The sequence below is a fragment of the Bufo gargarizans genome, chromosome 4 (assembly GCF_014858855.1).
Source record: "Bufo gargarizans isolate SCDJY-AF-19 chromosome 4, ASM1485885v1, whole genome shotgun sequence".
NCBI classification, from domain to species: domain Eukaryota; kingdom Metazoa; phylum Chordata; class Amphibia; order Anura; family Bufonidae; genus Bufo; species Bufo gargarizans.
In genome coordinates this window covers 214,636,674-214,649,974 of record NC_058083.1, presented here as the reverse complement: position 1 = coordinate 214,649,974, position 13,301 = coordinate 214,636,674, and the positions used below count along the sequence as shown (strand labels likewise).

At 41.5% G+C, this 13,301-nt stretch overlaps 1 protein-coding gene across 2 annotated transcripts in view; it reads left to right on the top strand.

The window, feature by feature from the left end:
• LOC122936025 (cytochrome P450 2J5-like) overlaps positions 1 to 13,301 on the top strand; it is a 357,425-nt gene that overhangs the window by 165,546 nt on the left and 178,578 nt on the right. For both annotated transcript variants that reach the window (XM_044292019.1, XM_044292018.1), the window contains one exon: positions 5,407 to 5,556. In XM_044292019.1, the coding sequence (XP_044147954.1) occupies positions 5,407 to 5,556 (150 nt within the window). The remainder of the gene's footprint in view (positions 1 to 5,406; positions 5,557 to 13,301) is intronic.

Below are 13,301 nucleotides of genomic sequence, written 5' to 3'. Positions count from 1 at the left end.
TTTTTAAAAATCAGCAGCCTGCCAGCCAATGATCGTGGCCGGCAGGCTGCTGACGAAATAGTCTTCTGCGAAATGCCGGCCCGCGATGCGCATGCGCGGGCCGGCTGTGACGTAATCTCGCGTCTCGCGAGAGGACGCGCCGATGCGTCCAGGAGGAACTAAACAACCACCTCCCGGACGCATCGGTGCGTACAGCGGTCGGGAGGTGGTTAAACCTGCAAAAATAAGCCAAAAGGGACAGGTCCGGCCTGTATCTATGGCAATACCACTAACAGGCTGCCAGTTTTTAACTATTTCCTACCTATTTAGACACAGCATTTTGGGATTACACATTGCATATTAACTCTGTATTACTGCAGAGCCAGGGACACTAAGTGAGCATTGTGAAATTTTAGCAGTGGGAGGAGATTGAGTTTAGCTTGCACTTATATTAGACTCATATGCTATCACACTCTTGAGCTGAACTTACACAATATTAATTTTAATATCAGCCCAACAGGTCTAAGATTTTTTTAACTCCTTAACTTACAATTACGTCACTGGCGTGTGTCCTCACAGGTCCGTCACCATACTATTATGGCATTCTTCTCAGTCACAGTACCCATGCAATCAGTTGCAGGATCACAGCTATAATGCACAGCTAGGCTCCTGCAGCAACAGCTAGGATCATACAAGCAGGAAATTAGATCCTAGCCATTTAAACCCTTACTGTAGATGTTGCGGAAAATAGCAACTGTGACACCTAAGTGGTTTAACAGAGGGAGGGTGCTATTTCTTTCACTTCAATGGTCAATGACATGGTGTTGATGGCTTGTCCATCAACTTGCAGGATAACAGGCTGAACTGGATGGACAGTTGTCTTTTTTCAACCTTATAAACTACTAGCAGAAGAACCCGGCTTCGCATTGGTATATTTCCACTATTTTCATTTAATGGTTGTGTGTGTCGTTATAAGATAGACAATGTCCCCCATAACAGTGACCTCTACCTCACCCTGCCTCCTTAACAGTGACCTCCATAGCACCCCACCCCTCAACACTGACCCCCACAGTGCCCCAACCCCTTAAAATGTGACCTCCACAACACCCCACATTAAAAAAGACCAACAGTGGCCCACCCCTTAACAGTGATCCTCCACAGTGATCTACCCCTTAACAATGACCTCCACAGGGCCACGCTCCCTTAACATTAACCTCCACAGCACCCCACCTCTTAACAGTGACCTCCACAGTGCCCTGCGCCCATAACAGTGACCTCCACAGCGCGCCCCTTTAAAAGTCACCTTCACAGTACCCTGCCCCCTTTAACAGTGACCTCAACAGTACCCTGCCCCCTTAACAGAGACCTTCACTGTACCTGTCCCTTTAACAGTGAATTCCACAGTACCCCGCTCCCTTAACAGTGACCTCCACAGCACTGCTGTCACGAATAATGGGGAGGGAACCAGAATAACAACAGATGGGGAATGACAAAGAACTAGGCCTCAAGGCTAGGGAGAGGGGAACGGTCACCTCCTAGGAAACCCCTAAACCTGGCCCTGACTCCTGTAAGTATTTATTGACCCTGAAGGTGGGAAAATACATATGCCGGAACCTAAACCCTAGGAGCCTCGAAATGCCCCAAGGTAGTGACAAGGAATAAGACAACTGGTTCCTTCCCAGGTGAATGAACCAGCATCTCCCTGAGGCCTAGTAACAACAAGCACAAGGGAACAACCAAATACAAAGAGCAGTACAACTTATCTTATAGAAAATGGATCAGCAGAAACACAGGAAAGGTCCACACACCAACTCTTCCAAATCCAAGCAGAGAATATCAAACGCATGGATTGAAATGTGAGATCAAGCTAAATAGGGAATGCAGTAATGACCACAAGCTGCACCTGACAGGAGGTGTGGTCGTTACCAAATAACAATACTGAGAATAAAGAGACTGTCAGTTAACCCCACATGCAGCCAATCTCCCGGATCTTCTAACCTCTGACACGGGAGGTACCGTGACAACTGTCCCTTTAACAGTCACCTTCACAGTCCCTCACCCCCTTAACAGTGACCTCCGAAGCACCTGCCCCCCTTAACAGTGACCTCCATCAATTCCTGCCCCCTTAGCAGAGACCTCCACACCTAGCAAAATAAAAGCTGAGCTGTGATTGGTTGCTATATACAACCTGATGAATTTTCAGGCTAACTGCAACAACAGCCAACAGACTACTGTAGTTTGGCGGTTAGGTTACAAAGCGTATTTTTTGGCAAATAATTGGAAAGCGCGGGGTGAAAATTTCCACTCAAAACATAGTCTATGACGTTCCCCCGAGTCACAGGAGGCGGCTGTGCAAAATTTCGTTATTTTAAATGCAACGGTGCGGATTCCTTTAGCGGATATAAACACATACACATATACACTCAGCTTTATATATTAGATGTTACTATGGTACTATGTTAATGCTGTTTCTGTGCAGCATTAAAATGTATTAACTCCGTGTAGCCAAACTTCATATCGCACGAAGTTGCGCAAGTCTTCAGTGAATGACTATGGTATTCCTATCTGCGTATTTAAAAACATTTAAAAAAAGGAATCCGAAGTGAGTACCAAAGTCCATATCGGGTTCCTATTTTAAATAGTTTTTAAATACGCAAGTGTAAAGTCCGCCTAATTTATGTAGTGGCTGGCCAGCGCAGCAGGGACAAAGACTGGCGTCTAAATCGCTGGTCTTCATAAATGTCCTGCAAAGTGTCTAATTGTGCAACAGAAGCAGAACATAGTATTCAGGATGGCCCCTGCTGGTCAAAAACAGTTGTCTGGAAAAAAAAAAATGTATTCAGTTCATATTGTAAAACCTTGTGACAGATCCTCATTAAAACCTTATGGGGCTGATGCTCAGCCTCAATTTCTGCTAACAAGTCACTTTTTGCATGCTCAAATGCTGCCCCTCTGGCTTGACCGAAAATAACATAATTACAAGCCATAAGGAAATTAACACGGTAATGGTGCACATGTGAGATTTCGGCCCAGCTTTTAATGACATCTCCTGTCCTCAGGGACTTTAATCAAGCCAGTAAGGGCAGGATTTGGCGGTGGAGACCTGACCTTTTCCAGCTGAGCAGGTATCTATTTACATGATTTGCAGAAAGGTCTTAACATTTTCAGTTTTTTTCATAATGAGGCACCACTTTGGATTCATAAGAACATTGTTGGCGACTAGATGAGCAGAACTGTCTCGTGTTGGAGGCTGTTTAGGTGGTACATACCTTTTGACAGGTCAAATACAAGTTACAATCTCCAGATCTTGACTCGTGTTCTGACATGCCTTCATGTTCTAAATACTGATCTACCTGCTAGATCTTTAACTACATGACCTCTCTTCTGGTGGTTAACCTCAATTCTGTGGTCTTCTTGTGTCGTATACATTGATGCTGCATTCAGCATACTGCACCTGTCTCCATCACTATTAGCTGCCGTCTTGTTGTCTGCTGACTGTACCCACAGCTTCCAGCCTCCAGGTACTAAGATCCATATAATCGGTGCAAACATTGAACAAGGAATAAGGCAAATTAATATGAAGTAAATAGTATTAGGAATGCAATAATGAGCTATAATTTTGTGATGTCATTCAAGGTCAATGCAAGTCACTTTTCATGTATATGTATGTAAAGGACTGGGCACACCTCAGAATATTGGGCCACTATGTTGGCTATGGTCCACTAAAGAAGGGGATGCCCCAACCCAGAAACGCGTCTGGTCAGACCCCCCATCTCTTGAAAGGTAGTGCACTACTTAAAAAAAAAAAAAATGGAGAAAGACCGGTGCCGAATATTTGTGTAAAGGTCAGCGTGGAAGGCAACACTATATCGAGTGTTGCCTTCCACGAGCCAAACCGGCGGCTCATATGCAAAGATCCACCACGCGGCAAACAAAGGAAACATCTTACCGAAGTCTGCAGGACGGCCGTGGTCGTATTGTCCGGGTAAGACCGTTCCGACACTGAGGTCAGTGTGACTAACAATATCGTATACACAATTACCTTGAGCGGGACGCCGCTAAGTTTGGTATACAGCGGGACGCCGCTGTACATCAGCCCAGCCTTCTCTGTTCAATTAGTATCCCAGTGTGTGATACATAGGAGTTACAGACTCTGTGCCTTACTAGCTGCTGCTATTTGGAACTATGTTATAAACTTGAGTTTGCTCTGCTGTCCTTACCGATATTAGCGCTACTACTCTCGATTTAGTTTAGAGGTTCATGCTGCTATTTTTATAGGATCATTTTGCTATTTTTATAGGATCATAATGCTGTTTTTATAGGATCATTTTGCTGTATTAACTCATTGTGTATTTGAACCTGCTCTGCTGCTCTTACTGATTTTAGAGGGTTATGCTGCTATTTAAGAGGATTACGCTGATATATTAATTTATTATTTACTTCGATACGAATTTTATGGAATAACTTACGAAATTTTATATAACTTGCCAGCTGATTTTTTTATTGTGGATTTTCATTGATTCGTGATTGCTATTTATGATAGAAGATTTTCAAACGTATGTGATTTTTAGTTTGTCTAATTATTATACCTTACCCTAATAAAACATAGTGGCCCAATATTCTGAGGTGTGCCCAGTCCTTTACATACAGATCTTTCACACATTTGAGTAGTGGGGTGATACTATTCGACTGTGGGCACCCCATTTTGGCGGTCCAACAACCCTGTGCGTCTGACTACCCTTGATTGATCTATACTTTTCATGTATAGTAGATAGGAAAACATATGACTAGTATCTCTACATGTAACCTGTGAAATTGTTTTCAAAGATGAACATATGTTTGATTGCTATGTACACCTTTGGAGGCAATTTTTACGATTCAATGTTACTCATTTTTGGCTAGAAATAATTTTTTCAATTGGCCTTCATTAAAAATATTGAGCTGTTCTGTCACAAATGGTTAATTGTTTTTCTAGCTGTATGACTGGTACATTCATTTTCATTTTGTGAGGATCATCTAATCCTTATCTCTAAACTACTGAGAGGTCATAAACACTTATTTAATCCACATTCTTATCAGTAAGATAAGAACTGAACTATAATGAGTGTTTATAAGGGCAGAGATAAGGAGTCCATCTGCTCCTGGTCTGATGGAAAAGGCAGAAAATCCAAAAGGTGCTTCTAATCTAGAGCATGTCAGCTCTGTACAGAAAAAAAGGACACCATATTTTTAATAAAGACCAATTTAAAAAATTATTTTTAGCTCAAAATGAGTACCATGCAATAATAAAAAATTGCCCCCAAAGGTGTACATTGTCTTTAAATTAAACTATTGGCCTCAAAGTTTCTGGAATCATAATGCTATTGGATAAAGGTACCAGCACACAATCTAAAAATATGATTTCTCTGGGTTATGATTTGATCAAAGGAATCATTTTCTCCAATGGGCACAACTGGAAGCTGCAGAGACGTCTTGGCCTTAAGATTCTGCGCAACCTGGGCTTGGGTAAGAAGAATCTGGAGTGGAGAATCAAAGGAGAAGCTCATAATCTTGTGGACATGTTTTTAGCTCAGAAAGGTAATTCACTGAATATTTCTCTAATCTATGTAATAGGCTTACATTTTTCAAATGTATCTTATTTCTTTTTAACTATACATAGATTTTAAATTATTTCCATTATTTAAATAGCATTCAATATTGAATTTATGGCACCAGAGACACACACAAGAGGGTGCACAATGGGGTCTGGTTCGAGTTAGCCAAATATTTTACTTTATGGTAAAACATTATTTGCCGCAACACGAATAATAATCAAAAATAGTGAATAACAGAAAAAGTTAAATATGCATACATTCATATAATTGTGTGTAACAGGAAATACATATATACAGTTGCATAGCGTGGGAGGGACTGGGGGTTACCCTGACATGACGACCCTGTATCATTAGAGCAGTTCGGAGCCTTAGAAAGTTAAAGGACCTGGTATTGACCTGTATAAAAGTAAAGGAACTGCACTGACAATGGTGTAGTTAATAGGTTCGAAGTGTGCAGCTGGTGGACCTGTGATGACATCATGGAAAGTCCTTCACCCCCTGAATATGAAAGAAATGCAGGATTAAGACTAAAATGCAGTGGGTAAAAGGAGGTCCTCTGCTACAAAAAAATTGAGTTTTTTTGCATCTGAGATTAACCCAGCTCAAATTACCTTTTTGGATCTTGTCATTAAGAAAGCGAATGATGGCAAGATCCAAATCAGCTTGTTTCGCGAAAAAACAGCTACAAATGTTTTTTTTTACATTGGGATAGCTGTCACCCCTTCCCTCCTAAAAGAGGGATTCCCAAAGGGCAGTATCTTCGTGTTTGTCGCAACTGATCTTCTGTCACAGATTTTAAAGCAAAAGCTAGGGACCTTGAGAGTAGGTTTCTCAGACGTGGATATCCTCGTAAGATTCTCACGTCTGCCTACCAACACTCATTGGCTTGTACATGAGAGTCTCTTCTCAATCCCAGAGATAAGCAAATTCATGATTAACAGATTTGTCTGATTGCGACCTATGACGCGGCCAACTGACCGATTCAGGATATCTTGCGGCGACACTGAGGCATCCTGAAAATGGACACTAATGTTGCACATTTGGTGGGGGCTTGTCCAGCTATCACCTATTGTAGAGGACGCAATTTAAAAGACCGTCCGGTTCATAGTTTTTTTTCAGACCCCGATCTCTAAGACCTGGTTGACAAACTCTACACAAGGCACTTTCAGATGTAGTAGTTATGTGGCATGTGACTCCATTAAATTGGGTTGTGCGTTTTTCAGCACAACCACTTCAAAATCCTATAACATCAGATGCTTCATCAATTGTAGATCCGCCGGCTTGGTATATTTGTCCGACCTGTGTGTGTGGTTTGCAATATGTCGGGAAAACCACCCGTGAATTTCGCTGGAGAATTGTCGAGCATCTGAATGACATCAAGAAAAATTCTGATTCCTCGATCGCACGTCACACTAATTTACATAATTTTGGTGATGTACGATCTATCCTGTTTCAGGGTATTGAGATTGTGAGACTGTCTCCCAGAGGGGGCAACTTTGACCAACGTGTTCTCCAAAAAGAGGCCCAGTGGACATTTAGGCTGGGCACAGTTCGCCCTTCCGGACTTAACGATCATATTTCCTATGTATGTATTATTGATCGTTAAATTATTCAGTAGTTACAACCGCTCTTGGGTCTCATTATGATGAATGCATTGGACAGTATGCAGCTACCACATACATTCCATTTATAGTTTAGTCCCATTTTCATATTTAGGCTCCTAATATTTACCTATTGAGCCCAGTAGTTATTTTTGATTGGGATCTATTATTTTTTTTTTTTATGTCAGTAGTTCTGCCTATGTCCTTTAGTTATATTATGTTTTGTTGATTTTAGTGGCCCCAGCAGTGTCTCTAATCTTGGCTTTTGTCTTTTGCCATTACTGATTCGTATAATTAGTCAGCTTAGCAGCGCTTCAATTATTACTAGATACTAATACTACAGTGAGTCACAATGCGTCTAACTCCACACTTACGCTGATTCTTAGCCGATACCTTGTATCTGTATCTACAGTCGTGGCCAAAAGTTTTGAGAATGACACAAATATTAGTTTTCACAAAGTTTCCTGCTAAACTGCTTTTAGATCTTTGTTTCAGTTGTTTCTGTGATGTAGTGAAATATAATTACACGCACTTCATATGTTTTTTAAAGGCTTTTATCGACAATTACATGACATTTATGCAAAGTGTCAGTATTTGCAGTGTTGGCCCTTCTTTTTCAGGACCTCTGCAATTCGACTGGGCATGCTCTCAATCAACTTCTGGGCCAATTCCTGACTGATAGCAACCCATTCTTTCATAATCACTTCTTGGAGTTTGTCAGAATTAGTGGGTTTTTGTTTGTCCACCCGCCTCTTGCGGATTGACCACAAGTTCTCAAAGGGATTAAGATCTGGGGAGTTTCCAGGTCATGGACCCAAAATGTCAACGTTTTGGTCCCCGAGCCACTTAGTTATCACTTTTGCCTTATGGCACGGTGCTCTATCGTGCTGGAAAATGCATTGTTCTTCACCAGACTGTTGTTGGATTGTTGGAAGAAGTTGCTGTTGGAGGGTGTTTTGGTACCATTGTTTATTCATGGCTGTGTTTTTGGGCAAAATTGTGAGTGAGCCCACTCCCTTGGATGAGAAGCAACCCCACATATGAATGGTCTCAGGATGCTTTACTGTTGGCATGACACAGGACTGATGGTAGCGCTCACCTTTTCTTCTCCAGACAAGCCTTTTTCCTGATGCCCCAAACAATCGGAAAGAGGCTTCATCGGAGAATATGACTTTGCCCCAGTCCTCAGCAGTCTATTCACCATATTTTCTGCAGAAGATCAATCTGTCCCTGATGGTTTTTTTTGAGAGAAGTGGCTTCTTTGCTGCCCTTCTTGACACCAGGCCATCTTCCAAAAGTCTTTGCCTCACTGTGCGTGCAGATGCGCTCACACCTGCCTGCTGCCCTTCCTGAGCAAGCTCTGCACTGGTGGAACTCCGATCCCGCAGCTGAATCCTCTTTACGAGACGATCCTGGCACTTGCTGGACTTTCTTGGACACCCTGAAGCCTTCTTAACAAGAATTGAACCTCTTGCCTTGAAGTTCTTGATGATCCTATAAATTGTTGATTGAGGTGCAATCTTAGTAGCCACAATATCCTTGCCTGTGAAGCCATTTTTATGCAACGCAATGATGGCTGCACACGTTTCTTTGCAGGTCACCATGGTTAACAATGGAAGAACAATGATTTCAAGCATCACCCTCCTTTTAACAGGTCAAGTCTGCCATTTTAACCCAATCAGCCTGACATAATGATCTCCAGCCTTTTGCTCGTCAACATTCTCACCTCAGTTAACAAGACGATTACTGAAATGATCTCAGCAGGTCCTTTAACCCCTTAAGGACACAGCCTTATTTTACCTTAAGGACCAGGCCATTTTTTGCAAATCTGACCAGTGTCACTTTAAGTGGTGATAACTTTAAAACACTTTGACTTATCCAGGCCATTCTGAGATTGTTTTTTCGTCACATATTGTACTTCATGACAATGCTAAAATTGGGTAAAAAAAGTTAATTTTTTTGCATAAAAAAATACCTATTTTACCAAAAAAATGGAAAAATGTGCAAATTTCTAAGTTTCAGTTTCTCTACTTCTGTAATACATAGTAATACCCCCAACAATTGTGATGACTTAACATTCCCCATATGTCTACTTCATGTTTGAATTATTTTGGGAATAATATTTTATTTTTTGGGGATGTTACAAGGCTTAGAAGTTTAGAAGCAAATCTTGAAATTTTTCAGAAATTTTCAAAAACCCAATTTTTAGGGACCACTACAGGTCTGAAGTCACTTTGCGAGGCTTACATAATAGAACCCGCCCAAAAATGACCCCATTCTATAAACTACACCCCTCAAGGTATTCAAAACTGATTTTACAAACTTCGTTAACCCTTTAGGTGTTGCACAAGAGTTATTGGCAAATGGGGATGAAATTAGAGAATTTCATTTTTTTTGCCTAATTTTCCATTTTAACCCATTTTTTCCACTAACAAAGCAAGGGTTAACAGCCAAACAAGACTGTATCTTTATTTCCCTGACTCTGCCGTTTACAGAAACACCCCATATGTGGCCGTAAACTACTGTACGGCCACACAGCGGGGCGTAGAGTGAAAGGTGCGCTGTATGGTTTTTGGAAGCCAGATTTTGCTGGACTGTTTTTTTGACACCATGTCCCATTTGAAGCCCCCTGATGCACCCCTAGAGTAGAAACTCCATAAAAGTGACCCCATCTAAGAAACTACACCCCTCAAGGTATTCAAAACTGATTTTACAAACTTTGTTAACCCTTTAGGTGTTGCACAAGATTTAATGGAAAATAGAGATACAATTTCTAAATTTCACTTTTTTGGCAGATTTTCCATTTTAATATTTTTTTTCCAGTTACAAAGCAAGGGTTAACAGCCAAACAAAACCCATTATTTATGGCCCTGATTCTGTAGTTTACAGAAACACCCCATATGTGGTCGTAAACCGCTGTATGGGAACACGGCAGGGCGCAGAAGGAAAGGAATGCCATACGGTTTTTGGAAGGCAGATTTTGCTGGACTGTTTTTTTGACACCATGTCCCATTTGAAGCCCCCCTGATGCACCCCTAGAGTGGAAATTCCAAAAAAGTGACCCCATTTTAGAAACTACAGGATAGGGTGGCAGTTTTGTTGGTACTAGTTTAGGGTACATATGATTTTTGGTTGCTCTATATTACACTTTTTGTGCGGCAAGGTAACAAGAAATAACTCTTTTGGCACGTTTTTTTTTTGTTATTTACAACATTCATCTGACAGGTTGGATCATGTGGTAATTTTATAGAGCAGGTTGTCACGGACGCGGCGATACCGAATATGTATACAATTTTTTTATTTATGTAAATTTTATACAATAACTTCATTTTTAAAACCAAAAAAATGTTTTAGTGTCTCCATAGTCTGAGCCATAGTTTTTTCAGTTTTTGGGCGATTATTTTGAGTAGGGTCTCATTTTTTGCAGGATGAGATGACGGTTTGATTGGTACTATTTTGGCGTTCATGCAACTTTTTTTATCACTTTTATTACCTTTTTTGGGAAGTAAGGTGGGCAAAATTTAAATTTTCTCATAGTTTTTATTTTTTTATTTTTATGGCGTTCACCATGCGGGGAAAGTAACATGACCGTTTTATAGATCAGGTCGTTATGGACGCGGCGATACCTATTATGTGTAGTGTATTTTATTTTTTTAATTTTTATTCAGTGATAAAAAAAAAATTTTATCTTAACTTTTTTCACTTTTTTTTTAACTTTTTTTTTGACCCAGACCCACTTGGTTCTTGAAGATCCAGTGGGTCTGATGTCTGCATAATACAGTACAGAACCCTATATAGGGTTCTGTACTGTATTTTACTTACACTGAACAGATCTATGCTTTTAGCATAGATCTGTTCAGCACCATGGACAGCAGGACGCCTGAGCAGGCGTCCTGTTGCCATGGGAACCTTCCCCGTCTGCCACAACTTCGCAGACGGGGAAGGGTGAGTACGGGGCTGCGGGGGGCTGTCGGGGGGCTCTCTCCCTCTCCATCGGGGGGCTGCAAAGGCACAGCAGCCCCCCGATGGGAGAGGGAGGGAGCCCCTTGACCCTGACAGTTAACCTTTTCCATACTGCGGTCCGTACGGCAATGTGCTGGCACCCTGGTATAACCCACTAGAAGCCAACGAATTTTCAAGGGGAGGCGGGCGGGGGATCGCGATCTGCCGCACCGCCCGCCTCCCGCAACGCCCCCACCGCCTGCGACACCCCCCCTGCACCACCCGCCGGCATCAAATCATGCAGGGGTGCAGGGGGGGGGTGAAAAATCTTGATTTTAGGCACTCTAAAGTTTCAGAAACTGCAAAAAGCACAGCAAACCGCAGGTCTGAATTGACCTGCGGTTTGCTGCGATCGCCGACACGGGGGAAGGGGGGGTGTCATGGCGTTGTGAATGATTTCAGCCGGCATCCTGTTCAGATTAACCCCTGGGGCGCCGGAATGCCTATTTAAAGTTAGGACCTACCGGTATGTCCTGTGTCCTTAAGGGGTTAATGACAGCAATGAAATGCAGTGGAAAGGTTTTTTTGGGATTAAGTTAATTTTCATGGCAAAGAAAGACTATGCAATTCATCTGATCACTCTTCATAACATTCTGGAGTATATGCAAATTGCTATTAAAAAAACTTAAGCAGCAACTTTTCCAATTTTCAATATTTATGTAATTCTCAAAACGTTTGGCCACGACTGTATGTGTTGCGTTGCGATGCGTGCTTCTATGCGGATACATTGTATCTAGATTCAATAAATGTAGAAGACGGCTATCATCTGCTCCTCCATTATATTGAGCACGGAAGTCGCACCTGAAGGCGATAGTAAGTAGCGAAAAAAACTGAAAATGTCCAGCTCTAGAGATAGTGGTAGAAAAATCTGTATCTTTATTATGCAGTGGATAAAATCTTCAGTACAGGATGTTTAAGTCAATGCATTTCAGACCATCATATATTCAAGGTCCTTCCTCATGACATGACAAATCCCAAATGGATTGCTGCTTAAATGCTCCCCACATACCTGGCCCAACAATCATGGGATCATGTGACTGGTGGGAGCACATATGGAGCAATCAACACACCAAACACATCTTGCATAAAAAAATCATCAAAGTATAGAAATAATACTTCTAAAAATAGTATTCAGGTAGGGTCTATACAATAAAAGACACATTCCTAGTAAAAGAAATAAATGAATGTACAGTAATAGTGGCAAGGTACCCTAATATTGCAGAATCAGATCGTGCCTTTTATTTAAACCATTAGGTTGACGGGAGTCAAGCTGGAAAATCCATAAAGCTTCTCTGTTGAGAAGCTTTCTCCTATGATCGCCCCCTCTAATAGGATTATTAACTCTTTCAATCCCTTGTGCTACTAGTCCCGATGTATCTCCCCCATGTACCAGCGCAAAATGTAGATTCGCCGCTGATATATTGCGGCTTTGGTAATGTAGGACATCAGATATGTGTTTGCGAGTCCTAGTTTTAATTTCATTAGTGGTGCAGCCCACATGTAAGTTATTAAATATACTGCATATTTAGTGTTGCAGTTCAAATAGGACTGGATGGCGTATTCGTTATTATTAACAGAGGATGTGAAATGCTTGTCAACCTTGGTATGTTCGCAGCAGATGCACTTGCTGTGACCAACTCCCCGTACTAACCAGCCAAGAGGGTTTATGTAGCATTTTTTTGTCTAAAAATAGACTGGGACTGATCAAATTGCCTAGTGTGGGGGCTTTTTGTGCTATGCATTTTACCCCACTTGTCACAATAGCCAACCATTGGCTATCACTGTCCAGTGAGGGTAAGTATTTTTTTTATAATTCTGCGTTTTTTGAAACGGAAACACATCTGTGTGAATAGGATCTGCGGATAAGTCTATTGGTTAAATTGTCAGCTTCTTGTGAAAAAGAGGTTGAGTCAGAGCAATTGTGTCTTGCCCTAATAAGCTCACCTTTTGGAATATTACGTATAGTGTGTGGTGGATAGCAAGAGGTTGCATGCTGAATGGTATTGCCGGCTGACTCTTTTCTGAAAGTGGCAGACAGCACACAAAAGGTGGCTGAGTCCCCCCTCAGGCACAAATCCAAAAAATTGATACTGTGGAAATCATGATGTAAAATAAAAGAAATAGA